The sequence below is a fragment of the Paramisgurnus dabryanus genome, chromosome 1, assembly GCF_030506205.2.
Source record: "Paramisgurnus dabryanus chromosome 1, PD_genome_1.1, whole genome shotgun sequence".
NCBI classification, from domain to species: domain Eukaryota; kingdom Metazoa; phylum Chordata; class Actinopteri; order Cypriniformes; family Cobitidae; genus Paramisgurnus; species Paramisgurnus dabryanus.
Window position 1 is genome coordinate 46,266,844 of NC_133337.1, and position 24,073 is coordinate 46,290,916.

General features: G+C 37.8%; 1 protein-coding gene across 8 annotated transcripts in view; it reads right to left on the minus strand.

Annotated features, from left to right (window-relative positions):
* The window catches only part of baiap2b (BAR/IMD domain containing adaptor protein 2b), a 72,889-nt gene extending 50,269 nt beyond the window's left edge, over positions 1–22,620 (minus strand). Inside the window, exons 1-2 of one of the 8 annotated variants that reach the window (XM_065262532.2) lie at positions 22,256–22,620; positions 2,640–2,715 (exon numbers count right to left, since the gene is read on the minus strand). In XM_065262532.2, the coding sequence (XP_065118604.2) occupies positions 2,640–2,715; positions 22,256–22,327 (148 nt within the window). In that variant the 5' untranslated portion in view covers positions 22,328–22,620. Of the gene's footprint in view, positions 1–2,639; positions 2,716–22,255 lie in introns of those variants that run through there. The other 7 variants (XM_065262534.2, XM_065262535.2, XM_065262531.2 and 4 more) reach the window with 7 other exon arrangements.
* Between the last annotated feature and the right edge of the window lie 1,453 nt (positions 22,621–24,073).

Genomic DNA, 24,073 nt, shown 5'->3' on the forward strand with positions numbered 1-24,073 from the left:
ATGGGTTTCCGCTCTGCTGACTGCACGAACTGGCAATTTTACAACTCCAACAAATCCCCGTGGATTCTGTGTACCACCTAAGCTGCAGCCAGGGCTGATTCGCAAGGGTGGAGTGCAAATCTCACTCCGTTTGACTCATTTTTACTCTTATCAATCAGACTTCAGCACTCTTGCACACATACACACATTCCTGCGTTCAAACCTCCAGAGCTTTAGGCTTTTGCTTATGTTTTCTGCCTCATAAAATACATGATCTAGAATGATGAGTGGAACGCTGCTCTGCAGTGCTTGGCACGGTAATCAAACTCTATAGGGATGCTGCACTTGTCAGGATGTTCTACTGTGTCCAGGGTGCTGAACTACACACAGGAAAACAGAAACGCCTTTAAAATCGACAATGTTGTGACATTATGTACAGGATAATAATTGTGTGAAAATAATTCCTGCTAAGCAAATGACATCATATTGGTTAACAATTGTATTGTCTGGTTAAATACTATAACAAGAGCCCTGTTTGGACAGTAATTGTTTTACATGGAGATGTTCGATAAGTTTACATGTGCTAGTCTATAAGTTTATCTTGTTAAGCTCTATGCTTTTCCAGCACACAAGGGAAACATTTCTTCCATTTCTGACATTGCCTGTGACATGTGGTTATTCCAGTTTGTCATCCTAACAGTATTTAGGAAAATCTTTATCAACTTCATTCATATTAAAGGCAGGTTGCATGATCTCTGAAAGCAAATGTTGACATTTGAAATCACCTAAACAAACACACCCCTACCCCAATAGAATCTAGACCTTCTTTTGATAGACCCACCCCACACATATACACAACCCAGTCAACAATGACGGTAAGTAGACACACCCCTTACTGCTGATTGGCTACCAGTGTGTTTTAGGTATGCGGCCCGACTTCCTTTTCCAAAGTGCTTTTCAAAAATCATCCACCCCGCCTTTAAAGGGATGGTGTAGTAGTCTGATCTGTGATCAGATCATTAAAGAAAAGAGCGCATGTATAAACATGAATCGTAGTATTTGTGCATGTGCACAAAATACATTGTGCACATGCACAGAAGAATTTGGGGTGCTTTTAAACTAAGTTATTTTTTTTCTGCGGGTTAAAGATTAAAGTATTTTGTTTATTAGTTATTGGAAGTCATTGCAATGCTTTTTGGACTAGTTTTGAATGTCCATTGGGTTGGTTTTGATACACAAATCTGGCAACCCTGGCTGTGTGCTTGCGCAGACGTTGTGTCTAATTATATAGAATGCTCATGTAAACATACATTTTAATCAGATTGCAATGTTTAGGTTACATATCTAAACTGTACTGTTGTAACCTGCAATCAGATTAAATTCAGTAGGACTGACAACATTTTGTGCATGTAAACATAGCTATTGACGTGTGCATTTCAATACAGGCGTACATACAAAATTATTCTGTCCAGCATTTTTATGTAGTAAATCATATCATCAAGTAATTTTTTTATTATTGTCCAGAACAGATTAAGCATTTAAAAGAATGGTGACAAATGTATTTAACTGTAATGTGTATGTGTTGTTGTCTATATTAACAAAATCAATTACCTCGGTTCACCCCCTCTTTACTTATTTCAAGTATTGCAAGAGTTTTATCACAAAGACACCATGCAAATTTTCTTTTTCAGATGTAACCTTAAATAACAATTACTGTGCATACAGAGTGTACATTAAAATGTTTTTACTAGTAGTATAAAATGGACAATGCAAGTAAATTGTAAGAATAAAGCTTAAATGAAAGAATCAATGTAAAAATGTATAGATGTACTGTATGCAATCTAAAAAATGCTGGGCTATTTTCAACCCACCGTTGGGTCAAAAATGGACAACCCAACCAGTTGCCAGGTTGTTGTGTACAATATAAACATTTTCTAGAGTAATTTAACCCAACGACTCAGCTTGTCAGTTTCTGACCCAATGCTTTGTCGAAAATAACCCAGCATTTTTTGATACAGCCCATATTCATACCCATTGCAGTGATGTAAAGTGCTTGTCCTGAATACACATCTTAACTGCTCTCCTTTCTCTCCCTCTACGGGACTGTCTTCTCCCAGAGGTCTCTCTGGCCTATTTACGCCTGTACTCCTTTCTATTTCCCTCTCAGTTCCTTCTGGTGCATACTTTTGGTTCAAAACACCTACATCTATGTCCTTGCCCAGTTCGGCCAACATCTCAAAATGCATGCAGCGCCGCACACACAACAGAAACACGTCATTGGGCATCACTATATCTCACTCAGATGCAACATGCATGAGGGATGTCAGGGGATTCAGGGTGTGGATGGAGTTTTGACATGTAACATTATGACATCATCACTACAGGAGGAACAGGAAGTCTTCCGTTCCACAAACAAAAACATTGATTCTTAACGAACATTCGACAAACATTTAAACAACGTTCTAGTAATTGAATTCAAGAATGAACAATAACAAATCTCACTTAATATAGTTTTGAAGGAGCCAAGGAGCGGCGCTCCACACAGGCATGAATATTTTCTTCTCGTAAATTAGTTTAACATGCCAACCAATGAAACGATAGCATAGAGAGCCGCCTCACTGCCACTAGAGTCCTAATGAAGAAGCCACTTTTGTACTCACTCGACAGAGCCTTCTCGTAGGTCTTTCCCATGGCAACAAAGTTCCTCAAGCAAGGGTTGAACTGCTCCATGATGGACTGCAACACAAATAGTACAAGTTTAGTAAGCACATCACCCTCACATGGCAGCTTTGTTCATCACTACAACTTATTAAAACATTAATGACCACATGAACTCAGCTAGTGATAGACCAACATGTATTAACTTGCGCCTGACTGGCTAATATATATTTAGTATTTCTTATCTTATTTCTTACTAATAAAGTAGTGTAAACTGTCAGTCCATAATGGTTTAAAATAGCTCTCACTGTGGCAGGACCCTTTACAAAGTACACCTTTGTACCTAAAGAGTACCTTAAAGTTACATATTGGTACCAAATGTATACATGTAGGGACCTAAATGGTACATATTAGGACCTTCGTAAAAGGCACATATTATGCAAAATCCACTTTTACAAGGTGTTTGGACATAAATGTGTGTTGGCAGTGTGTAAACACAACCATCCTACAACACTGTCAAAAATAAAGGTACAAAGCTGTCACTGGGGCAGTACTCTTCAAAAATGTCCTAATATGTACCATTTAGGTACAAATATGTATCTTTGAACTGCCAATATGTACCTTTGAAGTACTAATATGCACTTTTTGGGTATAAATGTGTACCTTTTTGCAAGGGAACTGTCCCAGTGACTTTTCTACCTTTATTTCTGAGACTGAATGAAAAAATTATATTCACCCCTTCATTTTTAAATCATTATTAAACCAAAGCAGTCTCATTAGACATGCGGTTCTGATACTTTTAGCAATGTGATGTCACACTGCTAAAGCCCCGCCCACGGCCGCTGACTGGCTTGTATTACCATACTTTCTGCCTTTGGGGAGTTAGACATGGTCCGCTATTTTTTCTGTGCTATAATGCAAAATCAGATCTATTTCAACCAAAGCATCTCTTTTGGTAAGGGAGAGAAGAGCAATAGCTTATTTGCATTTTAAGGTACACACACACAGCAGTGTGGTTTTGCTCTCACTCAAATAGGGGCATTTTGGACATGTTATAATAAATGACCTGTGGGGTATTTTGAGACTTTGCATACACATTGGACACCTGAAACTTATATTACATATTGTAAAAATGTAAAAAGTGCCCTTTAAAGGGGCCATGGCAAGCTTTTCCATGTTTTAGTGCTATAATTTGGTTCCCAGTGCTTTTATCAACCTAGAAAATGTGAAAAAGATCAACCCAGTAACTTAGATTTTGTAAACCATTCTCTACAAGAATGGTTTCTCTGCCTGCCATTTAGTGCAGATAAAAAGAGAGAGAGAGTGAAAATAATTCACAGCACAATTGAGTTTCATTTGCAACAAACCACCATCATTTTGATCAATGTTTGCACTTCATCCGCTCATTTGCATTTTAAAGACACACCCAAAATGTCTTTAAATGTTTTGCAAACACCTACAAAGCGGCAATTTTAACATGCTATAATAAATTATCTATATGGTATTTTGAGCTAAAACTTCACATATGTACTCTGGGGACACCAAAGATTTATTTGACATCTTAAAAAAGTCTTGTGCCATGGCCCCTTTAAAGAATACAGAATACTTCCCCACTGACCGCTAGGGACTTTTCTTTTTTTCTGACAGTGTATCTGAGGATATCTATTCCTTGTATTGGCCAATGTGGATAATCACAGTTGTAGAATACCATCTTTATACCAGTAGAATGCAAATCTTTAGCCCCAAACAATATATCATATGATACTACCTAAATAAGATGCAATTAATGTGCAGATATAAAGAAAGTTAAAGAGAAAGAGAGCCAGAGCTCCCCCCACGATTCAAAAAACTCTAATTTGTGAGATTTGGAAGGCAATGTGCCAGCTGGGATTTGTCGACCTATTGTTGCTGGTGGGCACAGACTGTGGGAGTATTATGGTGATCTATCTCCAGTCTGACTCATCTAATTCAACATTAAGATATGCCCTTTCTTCTAAAAAAAAAACTCCTCACCTATTCTCAACGGAGCTTCGATGTTCCATTAGGACTCAAATCTCTCTCTCTTTCTCGCTCTCTATCTCTGAACTTGACAAATTTGTTCTGAGAATGATTCAAAAACCCTTTTCCCCAGTCACAGTGTTCCCGTTAACTTTTTACATGCTTCATGACAACTTGGAATATAATACAGCTTGGCATAAAAAGGGGACAGAGGAAGGGTACCTAAGGGGTTTGGGGAGAATAAATCAGGATACGCTAGAACACTACAAAGAATGGAGGATTCATGAATAGAGCTACTATCAACAAAGCATTGTGCAACACAAATACCGCGGCAGCTATGGTGACGGAATGAAGTTGTAAAAATGTGAATAAGAATGGTTCCACTTTAGGCATTGGAGTAAAGTTGTTGACATACTCAATGAAGACCATTAGTAACTTGTCATTCCCTCGCCTGTGTTAGTTACAATGAAAGTAGGTTTACGATATAAAACAAGGAATGGCTGTTTAAAGCAACACTATGTAGTTTTTTTACCTTTAAATAATGTCTCTAAAATTATTTCAGTGATAGAACAACTTTTAACTGGACAAATTGTACTGTTGCTGCAACCTGAGCAGCCTCCTAGCTGCTACAAGCACACTCTGAAAGTGGCGGTGGAGGGTAGGAAACACAGCCCCGCCCCTCCCCCTGCCTGCAGAAGAGTGTCTGATACCAGGCACTGTTGCGCTTTTCAACCACATGGGGGAGCTGTAAGTCATTTTTACATGGAAACTACATAGTGTTGCTTTAAATGTATGCGTGTTTGAATTTTACATCCCTTGCTGCACCTGATGGAATTTGAAATATTTTTTGCTAATTTACAATAAAATAATCATTTAAAAAAATTATTGCACATTATCATGTTTCAATAAATATATAAAGAGCTCAGATGCAAAACCCTCTAAGTGCACCTGACATGTTTTCTTGTAAATTAGCATTTTTTATGTTTAGGTTCAGTAACTTCACTTTAATGGCAATGAAAAAGTTATTAGTCAATAATTGAAATGCCTTTTTTCACAAACGTCACTTTCATAGTAATTTCATTGATATTTAACAAACTTGACTTTCACTGCAAAACCCTCTAAGTGCATACAGTCCTCAGTCACTCTTCACTGTCCTATTTGGATAAAGGTAAAAGCCTTAAAAATCTACATATATACTCATATATTCTGTAAACCTCATTTAACCCGGTAAACAACTCTTCTTCTGTGCACTTAATGAACTTTGCTGAAAAATCTGGATTCTGCAAACAAACCGGTATTTCGGAATTGCCTGATGCTGGGATTAAGGGGATTTGAAGCAAATTCTGAAAAACGCACAATACCTGCCGAGAGCATTCGGTCTGTATCATCATCTCATTTTTGACGGACTTGGCATTTAGCGGATTTTGCATCTGAGCCCCTCATATATTCTATTGGACATTAATCCCCAAGCTACATATATCAGCACTGGTATCGTTCGTTACTTTTTCAGCATCTAAGCTCACAACCATTATGTAATTCATCATCTGCTGTGTATAATCATAGGACTGAGTCTGTCCAGCTGTGCTGATCTTCCTCGTAAAATCCCTACAAAGAAACAGAGAATACAGAACCAACAAATAATTTACAGAGGAGCACAGCAGGAATTTTCTCATCAGATAAAGACATTACACAATTATAGTGCAACATTGCTGTGAGGTGACATACGCACATACCTGCATGCATGAGGTTAAATGCCTGACATTCATTCATGCATGCAACAAGTTTCCAGATTGCTCTCTGCATGTCAAGTTTTGGTAAAGAGTGATGCACGTCATTTCTGCAGAACTAGAGTCAACAATTTAAACTGCTAAAATTAGGTTAGGGTTTCATACAGATCCAAACATGTGTTTTTAAATCCCTCAGATTTCATATGTTGATCGGTCTGCGCAGCTGATTTTCCTCTTCCCAAAATCTTATACAGATAAAAAAACCAACATTATACATAAACCATTGTCAAACTGATGTCCATCCAGCATCTAATCATTCCAAGCACTTAAAACACTCCACTCGGAAACCTCTCTTTCCTTGACTATTCCCAAAGCAATCAATTCATGATAGAGCAACCAAACCCCGATTAGATGTCATTTTCTTCTCGGCATGGCTCTGTCAGACACTAATCACAGATTACCATGTAATGTTTAGCACTTCATTACAGTCATGTTCATTAAGAAATGATTAATAGCCTTAATAAACAAGCAAGATTTAATATTGATGCATATTCCATCAACAGGAGCACTGGCATGGAAACAGTCATGGGAAATTGTAATTTCCCCATTCGATCACATCGATCTCAAGCAGAGATTACAGTAGCAGGTGTGGGACAAGATATAAATTAGGTTAGCTTGTAACATTTTTAGTAAAAATTACAGTATTATTTTTACAATTACTAACAGATGGGGATGGAGTTTAATACAAAGCTGGTTCTGGATATTTTTGCATGCACATTGTGAATAACGGGAACATTTATTGTTTGTTGACCTAACAGGGTTGTAAATATGGGTCATTTACCGCAAACACACATCCTTATACAGCAGCACTTATAAACCTAAAATACATAACCTGTGATGCGAAACTAATGCAGTTGAGGTCTCACAGTATCAGACAGCTTGGAAAAGATTGATGGTTGTAATCAACTCACGCGTGTGTGCGTATCAGTCCAATGTCAAGCTATGCTTCAATGTCACCCACCTGGGTACATAAAAGTGTCTGTTTTCATCCTTATGTCTTCAACAAACACAATAAAATATTGCTGAAAGCTGCCGTGTGACCACTGATGTGAATTACAGCAAGAACTGCATGTTGTTTACTGTTATGTAATACTCTTGAGCATTGGGGCTCCAGGACAATTGAGTTGGGTGAGGGATAATGATGGGTATAAATCAGTGTGTCCGAATAGGTTTTTTAACCTTAAAGCCGGGGTTGATTCATACAAGTAACCTTCTGTTAAAAGCATTGCATATTACATTTGCAATTAAAAATATTATTAAGCAAAGGAAATACAAGAAAAGTCAGTTTTGGAATACTTGATGTACATTATACAGTCATTAAAATGACTTACAGTGGGCCTAAAACTATATATGGATACAGGTTACAATTTACAATTTAAAATGTATGAATATCCTACCCAGTCTCATGTAGATGTGTATAAAATAGCACAAAGTGGAAAAATCGTGGATTAAATACTGCAAATTACACTTTGGGGTGCATATGTTACGCCAGTCCTTACCATTCACTTAAACGGCACACTTTTTTGTCATTTTATTTATTGGTTTCTCAAATATTTCTGTTTTTTAAACCATTTTTTCTAGGGTTTAGGGCAGTGGCGTAGGAAGTCAGTCCCGGGCCCATATGCAAAAAAAATTATGGGCCCCCTTAAGCCAAAGCCCCCCCAACCTTGCCCGTTGGCACTTTTTAATGTTGCGCGCAGGTCTGTTAACAACATATACTTTTTATAAGGTAGTCAAATATTTTTACTTTACTTTTTTACTTTAAAGGGTAGATTTAAATAAAGAAAAACTAAATGTTTTGGGTAGTTTTGACTCGTGACTAACTTCTCCGCCTTGTCTTTTCTCTTTAAGGCCCCACTTTTATGTTTATATTTGTCCATCCTTAATGTTCATGTAGATAGATGCTATAGTAACCTCTCACACTGTGTTTTCTTTTTTTGGCACGGCGATGCATGTAAAAAAAATGGTGGCATAGTGATCTACGGCAGCCGCGGAGTGCAAAAATAATAATAAACGCAAACAAGAAATGACGGAGAAATTAGACATTAAAGAGAAATAAGAAATCACTACACATGATATGCATACAAAAATATATTTATTGCAGCCAAAAAAAAATTAAATTGAAAAAATTTTTTATTAAAAGCTGGGGCGGGCCCAGGGCCGGGCCCCCTATTGGCCCAGGCCCATTTGCACATGCATACCCTGCATGCCCAGACGCCACTGGTTTAGGGTTAGATTTGAGATTTGCTTAAGGAGGTTATTCAATATACAAGTTTCTCCATGTTTTGTCTATATTTAAGCCATGTTAGCTTGGAGTTGGGGTTAAAATTGGGTTTGGGTTAGGATATAATTTTTATATAACAAAAAGTTGTTCTAACTCTAAACCCGAGCGAAAATAGGAAAAAAAATGCAAAAAACTTAAAAAACAATAAATAAAACGACAAAAAAGAAGCGCCGTTTAAGTGAATGGGAAGGACTGGCGTATCATATGCACCCCAAAGTGGAGATTTTTATATTTCAGGCTATTTATACGCAACTTCGTGAGACTGGATTCGAATATCAGTGCACAAAATTGCAGATCACACAGGTTTCGACCTCATACATCTTGAAAAGTGAAGCCCCAGACTCGGCTCTAAATAAAAAAAATTATTTACACTTTCAATAAAATTTTCCGAAAGATGGTTTTGGTCTTTTAAGGTAGTTGTTATTACGCTGATATATGTTCAAATGTTCCTTTTTGTGATCAGTTTCATTTTAGTAATTTGATGCTATATAAACGGGGGTGTCATTATGATCGACGTGGTTGAATTGGGCACGCTAGCGTTTGGGCGGAAGTTTGATACCGCGGCTCCGCCTCTTGCTCCACGGACGATTCCTTCTACGCATGCCCCTTTTATTCATTACAATGGAAGGAAGCAACGTCGCGTCATCCATCTTTTTTTCCCAGTATATGGTTTCAACACATTTATATGGGCACAAATAAAAAAATTGAGACATTAATGCAATTGGCAATACACAGCTCTTGCATGCAATTTACCAAAATAAATCAATGCACAATAATACAATTAAATAATAAATGAACAGTGCATCGCCTTACTTTAATGCTTACCATAACAGTGTGAAACGGCACTTAAACCATTTCTAATGGTATTTAAACCTTAGGACTTTTTGTAGGGCACCCATACATTGTTCTTCCCCAAGTTTCCCGAGGAGTACAAGATTGCTTCTTATTGTATGGCTCCCTTATCAGCAAACTCATAAATCTAGCTCACTGTTCTATACATGACTCCACCAAACCTGTCGAGTACAACATGGCGATAACAATAAAGTATTAGGCCCTAATATGCTAAAGAGGCCAGCTTTCATGTCCACTGCGGATGTTGCAAGTCATTCAGTTACAGCTGCAACACTCCTACGAGCCACCCTAGTACTCGTCTTACCAATTTCCATTTCAGATGAGCTCTTGTACGTGTAAGTGTGTTTTCAGCACTGCGTGTACATCCCACCTCAGAACGAGCTAAGAGAGGTGAGATGGAGAGAGAATAACTTCCTTGCCCATACATGGCTCTGTCGGAATTCCCCCGCATTACACTCTGCTACAGTGTATTCCCATTCTCTGCACGTTCGGATCGTACCACCCGATCACATTTGGGAAGGGGGAGGTTTTGTGCAGCTAGTGTTCATTGAGCGATTGAACATTGTGTACTCCTCCATCCCAACTGTTTTATTCATTCAGAGAAAAGCAGGAGAGAAACAAGTGAATCGCAATTACAGTTTAGAGGTTCCATGAGACGATGAATACAGCTGAGATGCTGAATAAATGTGGCTCAGTCTGTAAAAAATTTATGTTTTCTACATAAAATCATGTAAAGAACAAAAATGATTGAAATCAAGATTACAAGACATCAGCCTGGATTTCACAGATAGGGTTACATATGTATGTGACTGTATACAATGAATAATGTGTGTCATAACCACTGTTTTGTCTTCCTGATGGTATGATCACAGATGAAATATCATGGCAAAGATTTCAAAACACACACATACATATTTTCTGACTAATATTGAATTTAACCTTTGCTGGGTGAATCTAAAGACTATCCAGGTCATATTTCACCCGAAAATCTAATTAAAACCCTACTTGTATGACCATCCATCCATTGTCCGAACCCACTTGTCCTCTGTAGGGTTGTAAGAGGCTAATATTCGTAGGACCATTAACATTTTTTTATTAGTTTTGCATTATTTTTGGGACAATTAAACACATGTTGTCCACAAATTATCAATACCATAACATGCAAATATCTCCATGTCATTAATGCAGTGGGGGAAATACCTCATTATTCTTACTGTCCTTTCAAACTGTCATGAAAATAATATCACAATGCAAAAAGATCTCATGCAAAAAAATCCTATTTGTTTCCTACTTTTGATTTTAAGTAAAAATGGCATTTCTTTATAGTTTCACAGCATTCACTCCGTTGGCCTGGCACCTAGATTGCAGGACAATCAACAGAAATATGGGCTTTCATCACCTTGTGTGTTTGTTTATCAGAGGACTGCTGCAAAATCTGTAATCTCATTCTTTGCCAACTGTTTCTGTCCATGCCACCATTCAAACCCTGATACTCAAACCACTTTGTTTGTTGGCATGAATGGCAATCAGTTTTGCATTTGTACTGCCAGTGTCTATTCATAACACACATGACAGAAACAGCCTCCACTTCAATCACATTAAATCCATCATTGCTACCAAATGAGCACATTAAGGAACCAAATGTATTAGTCCAGAATTAGTCCAAAAGCATCCCAAATACCAATAACTAATAAACCAAATCCTTCCATCTCTAACAGGCAGAAAGACATCAACCTGCAGAAAGAGTTAAAAAAAGCCCAATTCAGAACTGCGTCGAAAGGCCGCACACCTGGCATAGCAGACTACCATACTTGACAATCACGTCATTTTCACTTCACTTTTTATGAAAATGTACAAATAAAATTGGAAAATCTTTTACTTAAAAACAGATATGCATGAAGGTAAATTATATTAAAATGTGTGCATAATAATTTTTTGATATTAAAATAAGAATGCTAATTTAAAGGATAATTCCGGTACTTTGAGTCTCATTTCTGGTTTGTTTTGGATGAACTACAGTGATGGACACAGAAATTTTGACAATGGGTCGTGTCTGTCTTGACTTTTTGACTCGTTTAGAAGCGTCTCTTGACTGCTTCAGAATGGAAGTCAATGGCCATGCACAAACATGTCATTAAAACAACACTAAACGTTCATTTTCAAAACTGTGCTACTCACCAAGTGGTTCGTGGTGTTCGTTGATGATTAAAAACAAATATATCGGCGCAATGTATGATTTCAATCCGTGTTATTTGCTATAGTGGAACTATTTGTTCAGATGCCTCACAACTATTTGAGTCTGAAGCGTTAGCACACTCCCGACCACTTGATGGCGACAACCACTTTGCCGTACAAGGACGCTGAATGGAACTCGGTGTCTAGCGTATAGACAGTCACAATCGAGCTCAACTTCAAACCTAAGGTCACTGAGCCATCAAATATGGAAAAAATTTCTTCTGAGAGAAACCGATAGAAAAAACTACAACCACATGTAAACAGACCCCTTTTCTGTTTCCCGGCGGCGGAGTGATATATCAGCGAGCAATGAGTCTTCCAAGAGAAGTCAATGGAATTTTACAAAATGCCAAATAAAACACGACAGAAACTGTATTTCGCTACAAAACTTGTTTTTAATCATCAACAAACACCACGAACCACTCGGTGAGTAGCACAGTTTTGAAAATGAACGTTAAAGGAGTAGTCCACTTTAAAGATGGGGTCCATTGACTTTTTATAGACGGAAAAAAAATACTATGGTAAGTCAATGGGCCCCATCTATAAAATGGACTACTCCTTTAAGTGTTGTTTTAATGACATGTTTGTGCATGGCCATTGACTTCCATTCTGAAGCAGTCAAGAGACGCTTCTAAACGAGTCAAAAAGTCAAGACACGACCCATTGTCAAAATTTCAGTGTCCATCACTGTAGTTCATTCAAAACACACCAGAAATGAGACTCAAAGTGTTAAATACCGGAATTATCCTTTTAACAAACAACTATTGACGGATGCCGATATTAAAGGTAGGGTAACACATTTTGAAAAATGCTAACGGTAGCCGCCTAGCAATGAAATCCCGATCCCACCCTCAAGTCAAATCGCCATCCAAAGTCACGCCTCTTTCCAATCACATGAACACGCACAGATCAGACGGTCACGTCTCATGTCTCATTCACCAGTGAGAAAACTTTGCAGTACAAAGTGAATAACACTTCCAAAATAACCAACATAAACAACTGGTTTACATCAGAATTAGTTTAAGCACTCGTTCGATTGTGTAGACGTAGTAACTATATCGTTATGCTAATCCGGAAAACGAACACAAATTTCATAAGCAACACAACGTTTCATCAAAGTAGAATATCTGAATCCATCTCAATACAAACATATCGCGTACCTACCTTCAGTGTTTGAATTGAAGGGGGTCTGGGGGGGTCCCGGACCTCCTATAAGCCTTAAGGGACCCCCCATAAAGCACAAAAATATAAATTAGGGGGGTCCCCTGGTATATTTATAGAAAGTATCTTTTGCATGTGTTTTTTTAAACCTTGCAAATGTTAACATGCAAGCGATTTTAAACAATTTGAGCGGAAGATGTTAAAGTGGGCTGTTTTATGTGCGCAAAGACAAGGACGCGTCGCGCACACATTAAATGGACGCAACACTCATAAGCGGACGCACGGAGACGCTCAATTCCTAAAGCATGCAAACAAAGGAAAATCACTTCTGTATCTAAAAACAGATTAATTATTCGATGAAGAAGACAGTGTTATTATTCATTTGATTCTATTTATGTACCTAAATATATCTTACTTTATTTGTAACTTTGTTCTTTTCTATTTTTTATGCTCATAATTTCTTAATTTGTTCTTATGTTATTTTCCCACCCCCAGTTTTGCTGATCTGAAAAGTATTCGATCTATGACTCAAAAAACGCAATGTAATCCATTTAACCACTACTATTGTATAGTAAAATTATGTAATTTAAAAATGAGGTCCACCCTATTTCACCCCTATTCTGTGTAAAATTTCTGCCCTTGCCAGTGTTTCACACTAATTTGAGGGGTAAACATTTTTTTAGAGTTTGAGTTAAGGGTAATTTGGGGTTTCTTTGAATAAAACCAGGATCAGATGATTACTGATCAAGGACGATCACATCTTACTTTGTGAAATCACAGCGACCCTATGATAAGGGGGTGGGGCTTGGCCAGGGGGTGGGGCTTAGCTAGGGGACCCCCATAAGCTTTGACATAATTCGAACACTGCCTACCTTACCAAAATAAACAGTGCAACGACCCTTTCAGACCCTTTGCCTCCTGTAGCTGTTTGCATCTCGTGGTAAAGCAGTAAAGTTACCGATTTTAATTTCGGTTTTTGCTATTGCTGATCCAGGCAGTTTTTGCTGTTGTTGTTATAAAAGATGCATTTAGTTTTGTTGCTCCTGTGTAGGTTGTCAATTCAGCAGAAAAGTTTGCTGTTCTCGCTGTTTACAGCCAGAGCGCACGTGAACGCGCCGATGACGTATGGTATCTGCGTGGACTCTGCGCGGTGGGAATTCAAATTACGCTTACGTATGAGGGACATAAAAGGAAACGTCCGTTCGGACCGAAATCTATGATTTGTTGAACATTTTTTGGTCCTACGCCTTTCACAGATGACATAAATTTTTACAAATACATTTAAACAACTTAACACAGTGATTGCTATCAGAATGTGAGGAGACTTTTAACCAGCATAACTAAAAATGTTTCAGGATCAAATCTGTTACCATACCTTTAAACACTTCTTTACAATACTATACTCTAAAAAATGCTGGGTTGTTTTTAACCCAGGGCTGGGTACCCTGATAGCAATAAGCTCAGGGGCAGATTCGCATCGGATTGCAACCCAAATAATGGGTTGTTTTAACCCAACTGGTGGGCTATTGTTTATTAACCATGTTGAAACAACCCAGCAGTTGGGTTAAAACATCCCATCATTTGGGTCATTTTAACCCAGCAATGTGTTCTGTCCAAAAGTGTTAGAGTGTAGATGGCCTATTAACTAGTTTATTTCTGCATCAAATTAATTTTACTGAAGATCTATTTAACTAATCTAACATTCAACTGACCAACATAACAAGAGTAAGATCAAATTTAGGCGATTTTTGTTATTTTTTCTGTGATTTTGAATGAAGACCAGACCGCTGACATTTTCCCGAAATTCTCTTACTTTTACACTGGCTCAAGTGAATAAGTAATCTTACATTTTACAGATTTTATTTTGTTTTGGGAAGTATTTAATTATTTTGTTAATTATTTAAAAAAGCTGGATTATACAACAGACATTGCCTTTATGCAGTTAATTAATAAACAATCGGCCTCAGCCTTTCTTGTGTTATTGCCGATATGCTGATGGTTTCAAATTCATTAAAAAAACGGCCGATACATATCGGCGGGCAATACATCGGTGCATCACTAATTGAAACTATTGAATTTTTTTAACATCAGTATATCAAACAGATGTTCCTGTAATTGACATTCTTTAACATGGACCATTAAAGTTGAAAAGCTTTGAAAGAAACTAATTCATTTGTTTAGCAGTATACTAAAGCAGTATCAGAGTGGCTAAAAGTACTAGAACATTTTGTGCCCGGTGAGAAAACAGTAATCAAACTAAAATAAAAGTTCCTCTTTTTCCTCATCTACTGTTTCTTTATCACATCTGTCTTGACAGCTGGCCTTCACCTACAAAATACACACGGTCACAACAGTGTGGTTTCTCTCTACACTTTACACATTATCCTGTTTATTTTATCAGCTCTATAGTTGAGGAATTTCAAACTAGACAGTCGAGCACATGAGAGATCAGATAAAGAAGAACTGTTTTACAGGCATAACAGCTCAAATAAATCACAGTATTTCCTTCTTACAGTAGATTTTGAAGATTAATTGGTTTAATCCAGCTACAAACCATTATCTTTAACCACAATGGCATTCCACAAAAATGAGATTTAGTGTTAAAACAGCACATTTACGCAGCTTACACACAGAATTATAGACTTGCCTGCATGCAAATCCAGTCTTGTTTTGGTTCTTGAGGGACAGTACGGCATGACTCAATGTGGAAATATTAACAGTAGTGATTTACTGTTTGTTTATTTATTGCATATACCTATACATATCTGTGTATGACTAACTATATTTACTAAAGGATCAACCACAGGACTAACAATAAAAACACATAAATAACAACAGGGGTCACGGTGCTATTCAGCCAAGAGAACAGAAAGCAAATCATGAAATAAATAGCGTAATATAGAGAGGCGGCACACTTATGATCCAGCCATCTGTAAATAACAGGTTTCTACATTAAATCGGCAGCTAAGCCATTGTTTTAGATCTCAAAAACCTTTTTTATTTCACTTCTCTTAAGAAGCCATCCAGTGCCTTCAGGGGTCCACAGACACTCAAAAACACAGACGGACACATGCAGTCCAACATACAGTGCGACAGCTTTCTTCCAACATGTTGTTAAGCTACCATCTGCCTGCTATTTGCCTGCTAAAAAACAAACAAAAATAATAATTTCAAAGAGATTTTAATGACATCTTTATTCCGGTAAGGCCCTCCAGACTACTGGAACTGAGAAGGGAGAAAAAGTTGAGAGTAGGACATGTTACATAATGCCCAAACCAGGGCACACATGGGAACGCTGTGCTTTTCTAATTACTGTGCATATAAATGAAGAAATCACATTTTAATGAGGTAAAACTGCTGAAAGACATTAAATTAAAGCAATACTTTAACTCTTTCCCTGCCATTGACGAGTGATCTCGTCAATTAAGAAAAAACATTTGCATAAAAAAGTGTTCCTGATGAATTTTTATTTTAATCTGCAATACCGCAATTATCCACTAGATTGGCACACTTACCCAATTTATACAAAACTGAAACCAAAACGTTATTTACTAATTTTAAACTCTGTGTTTGTTTTGATAATCATTCTAAATCTGATCTCTAACAAAATTCCTTCACAAAAATGCAATTATTTTAGCTTTTTGCTAAAAAAAAAAACATATTTCAGATGTTATAAGCAGATAAAAAAATAAATAAAGGATGAAACCTTTTTTTCACGTTTTTTTTTTCTTTGAAAACAGAGGGTCTGGTCTTTCATTTGATATATTTGTATATTTATATATTTTTATACGAAAATTTTCCTGGAAGGTATTTTGCGAAACTTTTGTGAAAATCACAACAAAATGCTGACGGGCAACATTTCAAAAAATGGCTGGCGGGGAATGAGTTAATTTCTTATACACATGCCCTAGTGTTGAAAACATACACCACCTTTTGTGTCACTTTATTTCCCAAACCACTGCTGAACACAATACAAACACAAAGATAGTGTTGATATTGGAACAAGGGACTCATCAATCCAATTTAGGAACTCGCGGGATTTAACTTCGTGTCATGCTAATTTTTCGCTCGAGTTGAATATTTTCAACTGGGGGCGAAGACCTGTTTGAGTCGAATAGCGCGTGTTTTCGCGGCAAACGCGCAAATCGTTGAACTCGCGTCTGGTGTGAACCCACAGTTATGGGGCATACACACCAAATGCGAGTTCAACAATTTGCGCGAGTATATTACATACAAAGTCAATGCAGAGAAGAATTCAGACGCGTCCTCACGTGGGGCGATGCGAGTGACACTATATGGGCAGCGCGTTTGCCGTGAAAACACGCGCTATTCGCCTCAAAATATTCAACTCGAATGAAAAATTTGCATGACAAGAAATTAAATCCCGCGAGTAATCTAGAGGGAGTAACGCGATGCCCCGCGTTTGGTGTGTACGTAGCATTCGAGTCAAACATCATGAATTTATGCAACAATCAAAAGACCCCAAAGGCACAGGTTGACCCAAAATTTACCTTACTCATCCTCACATGCTGTTTTCAATTATGTTAGGGGATGCAAGGCAACATATTAATGCGGCTCCAAAATGCTAAAATTTTGTGGATTAAAAGTCTTCAAATGTCATGTGCTAGTTTGAAAACTTCATAAATGCATAAATACATATACGTTACAACAATTTCCTCAACATACAGCTATTATTCCGTTTCAGAACCTGTCACTTGGGCAGTACCCTTTCAAAAAGTACAACAGTGAATATTAGTACCTCAAAGGAACATATTGGTACAAAATCAGTACCTAAATGGTACATATTAAGACCTTTTTCTGTGAATGATCCCTTTAGTGGTTACATATTCCGCCTATTTTCCAATAAAAGGTCAGCTCAATGTTGACATGTGGTCAGGATGTGGGCAGTGCAGTGTGGCACGAAAGAAACATCCTCAAACAGATGACAATGTCCTTCATGAGCTCTGACTGGCCTACTCACCGTGGGCATACACAAAGCTGAACTTATTTACAACCCCTACGCTTTGGCATAGATACATTCTCACACACAGACCGCTAGGCCTGCTAGACACTTCCCACTCACGCACAGACAGAGGCACATGCGCGTATTGACACACATACTCTGCGGCCCGTGAGACACAGCCTACGTACACTGGCAGATGCAGACTGAGTCACTCGTGACTGCAGACGGGTGAATTTGGGCTCCCAAGGACCTGTGAGATTACTAAGCAGCTGCCAGGTGCGCATGTGTGTAGACACAAACACATACAGACACAATTTCTCACATATAAAATGCTGCATAGTCCACAAAGCAATACAATATGTATTGTATCCAGAAATGTATGATATGTATTGTATCGCCACACGCCACTGCTAATTCCCAATCGGTGTTTGTTTGCTATGTATTTTGGAGTACACTGTCAGAACAAAAAAAAAAAAAAAAAAAGATCCCTAGAGGTCACTGGGGCAGTACCAATTTAACTCGTTAATTGGCGCTGTCCCGTGAACGGGACACATAAGTTTACTTCAATATTTTTCCTGTATATAATAATGACAAACTATATATTGTTGGAAGGTCTAAGAATGTAGTTTTCATATTTCAAAACCTTTTAGCAGTAATATTAATGCAGTAGCTGTAATTTATTAATTTGTTACAAGAGTATGCATCAAACCTCACAGCAAATCAACACAAACCTCAGTTTTTTGTTAATTGTATGTATTTAAAATAATACTTTATTGCATTTTTATTTATTACAAATAAATGTAAACTGCTATTAAAAAATTATATTTTCACCTACAGATACCTCCGTAATAAACGTTAAAGTGTCTTCCTTAAAACCATAGACTATAAAAAACGCCCATTCGCTTTCTTCCATTGGTGAAAAGTGAAGCCGCCAGTGTCCCAATATGGCGCTGACATCTTGGGTCTTGAGTCTGCGCAGTAGCGATTTCGGGACCAGTCCTGCGCAGTAGTGAGCAGGAAGTAAAGCCGTGAAATCAAGGCCTTGCCCTCACTTTCGCAGAATGCGCATATCAAAGCTGTCAATCATGACGTGACACCACCGTTTTAATCGCATTAAATAACTAACTAAAAACAAACTTATTCTTAAAACAAACAATTGAATTAACATCAGCGTGATAAAAACTACAGTAAATGACAGAAACCAGCTTTGGAAAAATTATAATTGAAGTGTAATACAATTTTTTTGTAGGTCTTAAGTCCCACTGAATAACATGGGGGAGGCGGGGTTTATGATCTATACTGGCACCCGTGACTGGGGGGGAAATAGATGCGTTTTTGGCTTCACTTTTCAGGGCTTGTACGGCACGCTTGTTTAAAACAAGACCAAAATTAGGCTTCTAGACCAAAAAAAATTCCAGAGTTAACATTAATTTGAAGGTGTACATTACCTTTTCACTCCCCCCCCCACTTAAAAAGGGCTGCGCCATTTAAAGGGTTTAAGGTTCAAATATATATCTTTATGTACAGATATGTATACATTTGGTACCAATTTTGAGATACTAACATGCACTCTTTGGTCCTATTTGGTATAATACAATGTGTTTGCGTGGTTTATGGTTAAAAAGCACATTATTTTCCACATACCGTAAATTTTTTGTAGCTCCAGATTTCACTCTCTTCCTGAAATGCACTGATTTGAAAAGCTCTGTGTCTCTGATTGGCCAGCTAATCTGTACGTTGTGATTGGCCTGAATACCTCTGAGGTCAGCTGGAAATGTGATGCTCCTTACCATGTTTGAATGATTCGGTAGCTAACAGGACTTAACTTACAAGCTTTAAGTTAAAATGGGAGGAATTATGATAATGCTGGTCTTGTCTACATCACCAATCCCAGGAAGTAAACTGTTGCCTACAATCCGTGTGTTTGTTGTAGTCCAAAAAAAAGAAATTTATGTTGGAAACGATAACTTGCGTCATTGTTTACTTTGGGGTTTGTACCTTTTGCATATCGTTAACATGTACTAATACACACTTACACACCAAAGGAAATGTAAAATCGTGAATCGGACAATGTGTACTTTTTGAAAGGTTACCACCCCAGTGACAGCTTGGGAGCATTTTTTTTTACCATTTATTTTATGACACATCAGCCCTGTTGAATATATTGTTGCATGTACTAACATTCAGCAGATTTATGCATAAAATCGACACTGACAAAATTCATTTATAAAGACAAAAGCAGTCAGGTAGCCTGGCACTGTCAAAGTGACAACTTTTTTTATCCATGAGTGCAGTTCTCTTTCTTCATTTCTTTCAACAGCGAACCCCACTGCGACTTCACAATACCCATAATTATACAAATCACAGAGAGTCCAAGGGACCCAATGCAGAAGAAATATCCTTCAACTTAGAATCTTGAAAGGATAAATGAACCCTTTTGACATAAATGCTACCCAAGTTCTTACTTTCCAATGCTTCCCGCTGTACTACACTCAATACAACCTAAATCCCCCACAACGAAATCTATTATTCTCTGAGCTACCACTGATTACTTCTTAAAGAGGCTTATACTCCGGGTTTTGAAATATTCACCGCAGTATGAAAACGCCAAGCAGTCAAGTCTATAAATGATGACCTTCTCCTACTTAAATGTATCCTATCCATGAAATCAAAGAGATTAATCTTTGGGAGTATATAACCTTGATGGCTTTATTTAATCCTGACAATCCACCTGTGCCAGAGCAGAAAAATGCCAAAATGGTCATCACAGGTCATAAAATATTGCTTATGGTTTAACTGTAAATACTTCTAGTAACTTTTACCATATGCATGAATATACAGTATATCTGATACATTGAAAATAATCCTAAAGCAGGATTATAGGTCAAGAAACGTCCCCAAAGGCTTGTTACACAACTTTGTTCAGCTTCATAATAAATCCACATTAAAGTAACACTAAGCGCATGTGTCCCAGTAAAAGGGGTACGTAAAGGGGAAGCCCCTGATTTTAGGGCACTGTCGTGGCAGGACTTTTTGTGTGGAAAAGCACAGCATGGTTCATAATTGAGTTCCAGCACCAGAACCGGCCTCGGTGGAAAAGGGGCATAAGAGGGCATAAGACCCAAGATATAACATGACCTTATGTTGATCTCAAAATCACATCATTTGCAGGTTTGGCAAGTTCACAAACAAATTTTGCTTATGGTAAAGCTGTAACATATTCCTCATAAACACATGCACAATTACATGCATTTATTCCAGATACAATTCTGAAGGTTGGAATTAACACTTCCATGCTCTAGTATATACACTACAAGAGGTAACAAAATCCTTCACTACACTCTGAAAATATTTATTTTCAATCCAGCATTGGGTCAAAAAAGGACGAGCCCAGCAGCTGGGTTGAAATGAACCCAGAAAATGTTGATATTTGACCCAACAATGGGTTAAACAACCCAAGATTTGGGGTTAAAACAACCCAGCATGGGTTAAATTACAACCCAGTGGGCTGGGCTCATCCCCTTTTGACCCAACGCTGGGTTAAAAATAACCCCAGCATTTTTTAGAGTGTAGTTCAGCCTCTGCAGCCACTACGGTTTACCATGTTATGGTGAGTCAGGTTGCATAAAAGAGATGCGTTACAGCGGCCATGTGTTGCATAACGGAAAGCTGGCAGAGGTGTAAAGTGTGCATGCGTTTGGGGTGAGGGATGGGTAAAGATCCATATAAGTGCATTAGTCATTCCTGATGGAATCTTCTCCATCCATCTGTTTTACACTATTGGTTTTATACCACATTACCACCTGATAACTCTTACAACAAAACTAAATCCAATGATACACACACGTACACACCCAATAATGCATTCAACATCATATTAGTCAAACACTGCAGTTTAAGTTTTTCCACAAAGTTAGGTCAAATACAGAAGAAATACAAAGTAAATGTTGAATGAGTGAAGCTGTTCAGTATAAATTATAACTGTCTCAAATTCTCACTACAGACGAAACTCACCTGTCACCAGCACGTTACAGGTGAGAAAACAGATTCAAGTATTTGGCTAAACTGGTTTAAAAATTAATACACTGGATATCTAATAGTTTAATTAGATATGCCTAATCTAGAGTTATTCATGACCAACTCTAGAAGTTTAACAGACGCACAAAAGCAAATATTTATTTATTTACATGTACAATGTTAATAAATGCTTATAATAAAGAATATAAATATAGCCTAATAGAAAATAAATGTTAGATAAAAATATCATAAATTATTTTTAAATAGTAATTAAAAACAGGACCATAAAAGGCTAACTCAAGGAATAAACTTAAAGCTTACCTTATAGACATTCTCCGTTATACGGTGCACCTCTTCAGTCCGGGACATATTGGTAGCTTGAGTCAAAACCATAGACGGGAATTTAGTTTTCTACTGCGGGAAAAGCTTCCCGAAAAAAAAAAACGGGGAACGAGGAAGACAATGTATTCCTCAAACAGAGAGTGTCGAATGCAGAGGAGGATGCGGGAGCTTTTATACGGAACTCTCTCACTGCACCCACGGATACCCACGCGCAGCCGCCGGAGTGGCGGGGATCTACCGTGCGCGCTTATCCGCGTCACGGGAACCGCGCTTGATATACAAACGGACTCCGCCTCTTCTCTTTCAGAATCCGCGAGCGAGCGTCCCAACGCGACACAATTGTTAGCGTCTTGCTCGTAGACTGCTAAATACTATTCGCTACTACAACATCGCGGTGCGCGCTTGTACAGCAGACAGACAGCTTTTAGTTATAATAATAAGGGAAGCGTTGTAATTTGTCGCGCAGCTCGCTTTGTAGAAGTCCCTGGGGTAGCCTACCACTGTAATGATGATGAAACTCATCCATGCCAAACATTTTAACACAACAGCATCCAGTTGTGTATAGCTGGACATCTGCATTGTGGATATCTGCCTAGCGTTTATGAAACGAAGTTGCTTTGGGAAAACCGCAATGTAAAACGCGCATATAACCGAGACGTTTAATTAAAAAAATAACCACGGAAACGCACCGCAGCGTTTTCAGGCAAACGATAGAGAAATCTTTGATGGGAAATTATTACTAGATGTGCTTTTGCGTAAAAATTGGGACATCTATCTAAATGTGAAGACCTTTTACTGTTTCTGGGAAATGAAAAAGGTTACTTGTGGTTTCACCTCAAAATTGATTCGTAAAAACGGTCTGTAAAATGAAAGATATCCTTGGATCTTAACCATGAATCAAATGTCATGACTGCATCAGTGTTCAGGGAACATCACGCATTGGGTGGAGGAGGATCAGAGTGGGCATTGCGCATTTCACGCGTGGGTCTGTCCTGTGTGATGTAGGCTGGGATTCCTCATCCCTCAGCAGATACTACCCACACCACCAACACGAAGAATACTGCAGCTGCTCTCTCTCTCTCTCTCTCTCTCTCTCTCTCTCTCTCTCTCTCTCTCTCTCTCTCTCTCTCTCTCTCTCTCTCTCACCCACCAGGTAAAACCAGGCTAGAAGAACACCTTTATTAGCTTTGCCAGGCAGTGAGGACTGGTTGAATATATACATTTATTTTTCTGTAACTTAACAAATGAAATCTAACATTTCCAACTTGTTTTTGTAAATTATGTCAACTTATCACAATTCAAAACTAGTAGGTTGAACTGACTTGCAAAACCAAGTTGTTTTAACTTTATGCTGCATTTTTTTTTTTTTACAGTGCAGCTATTTAAACAGCTATATGATGAGCAAAACAGTTTTAGCTGTTTTTTTCTACTAGGGCATGGTAACCAGATGTAATAATTTGGGACTAAACTACTGATAAACTCACACTGATAAATCATTAAGATAGCTCAGGGGTTATCAAAAAGTGGGTTGGGACTCAGGACCTATTTTATACAGTCTATTGTCGGGACACACTTGTGGGTCATATGCCCAAAGTGACCTTTTTGAAGTCCAATTAATGACTACCAATTATAAAGACTTTAATATAATATACCAAAACGTATTTTGTTTTTTAAATTAAACTTATATTAATTCATAATATGACAAGGAATATAAGAAGTTCTCTCTTCTAAAAGAGAACATATATTTCCATAAAAATAATATGGTCCTCAGATATATTAAACCTGTTTAAAGGCACA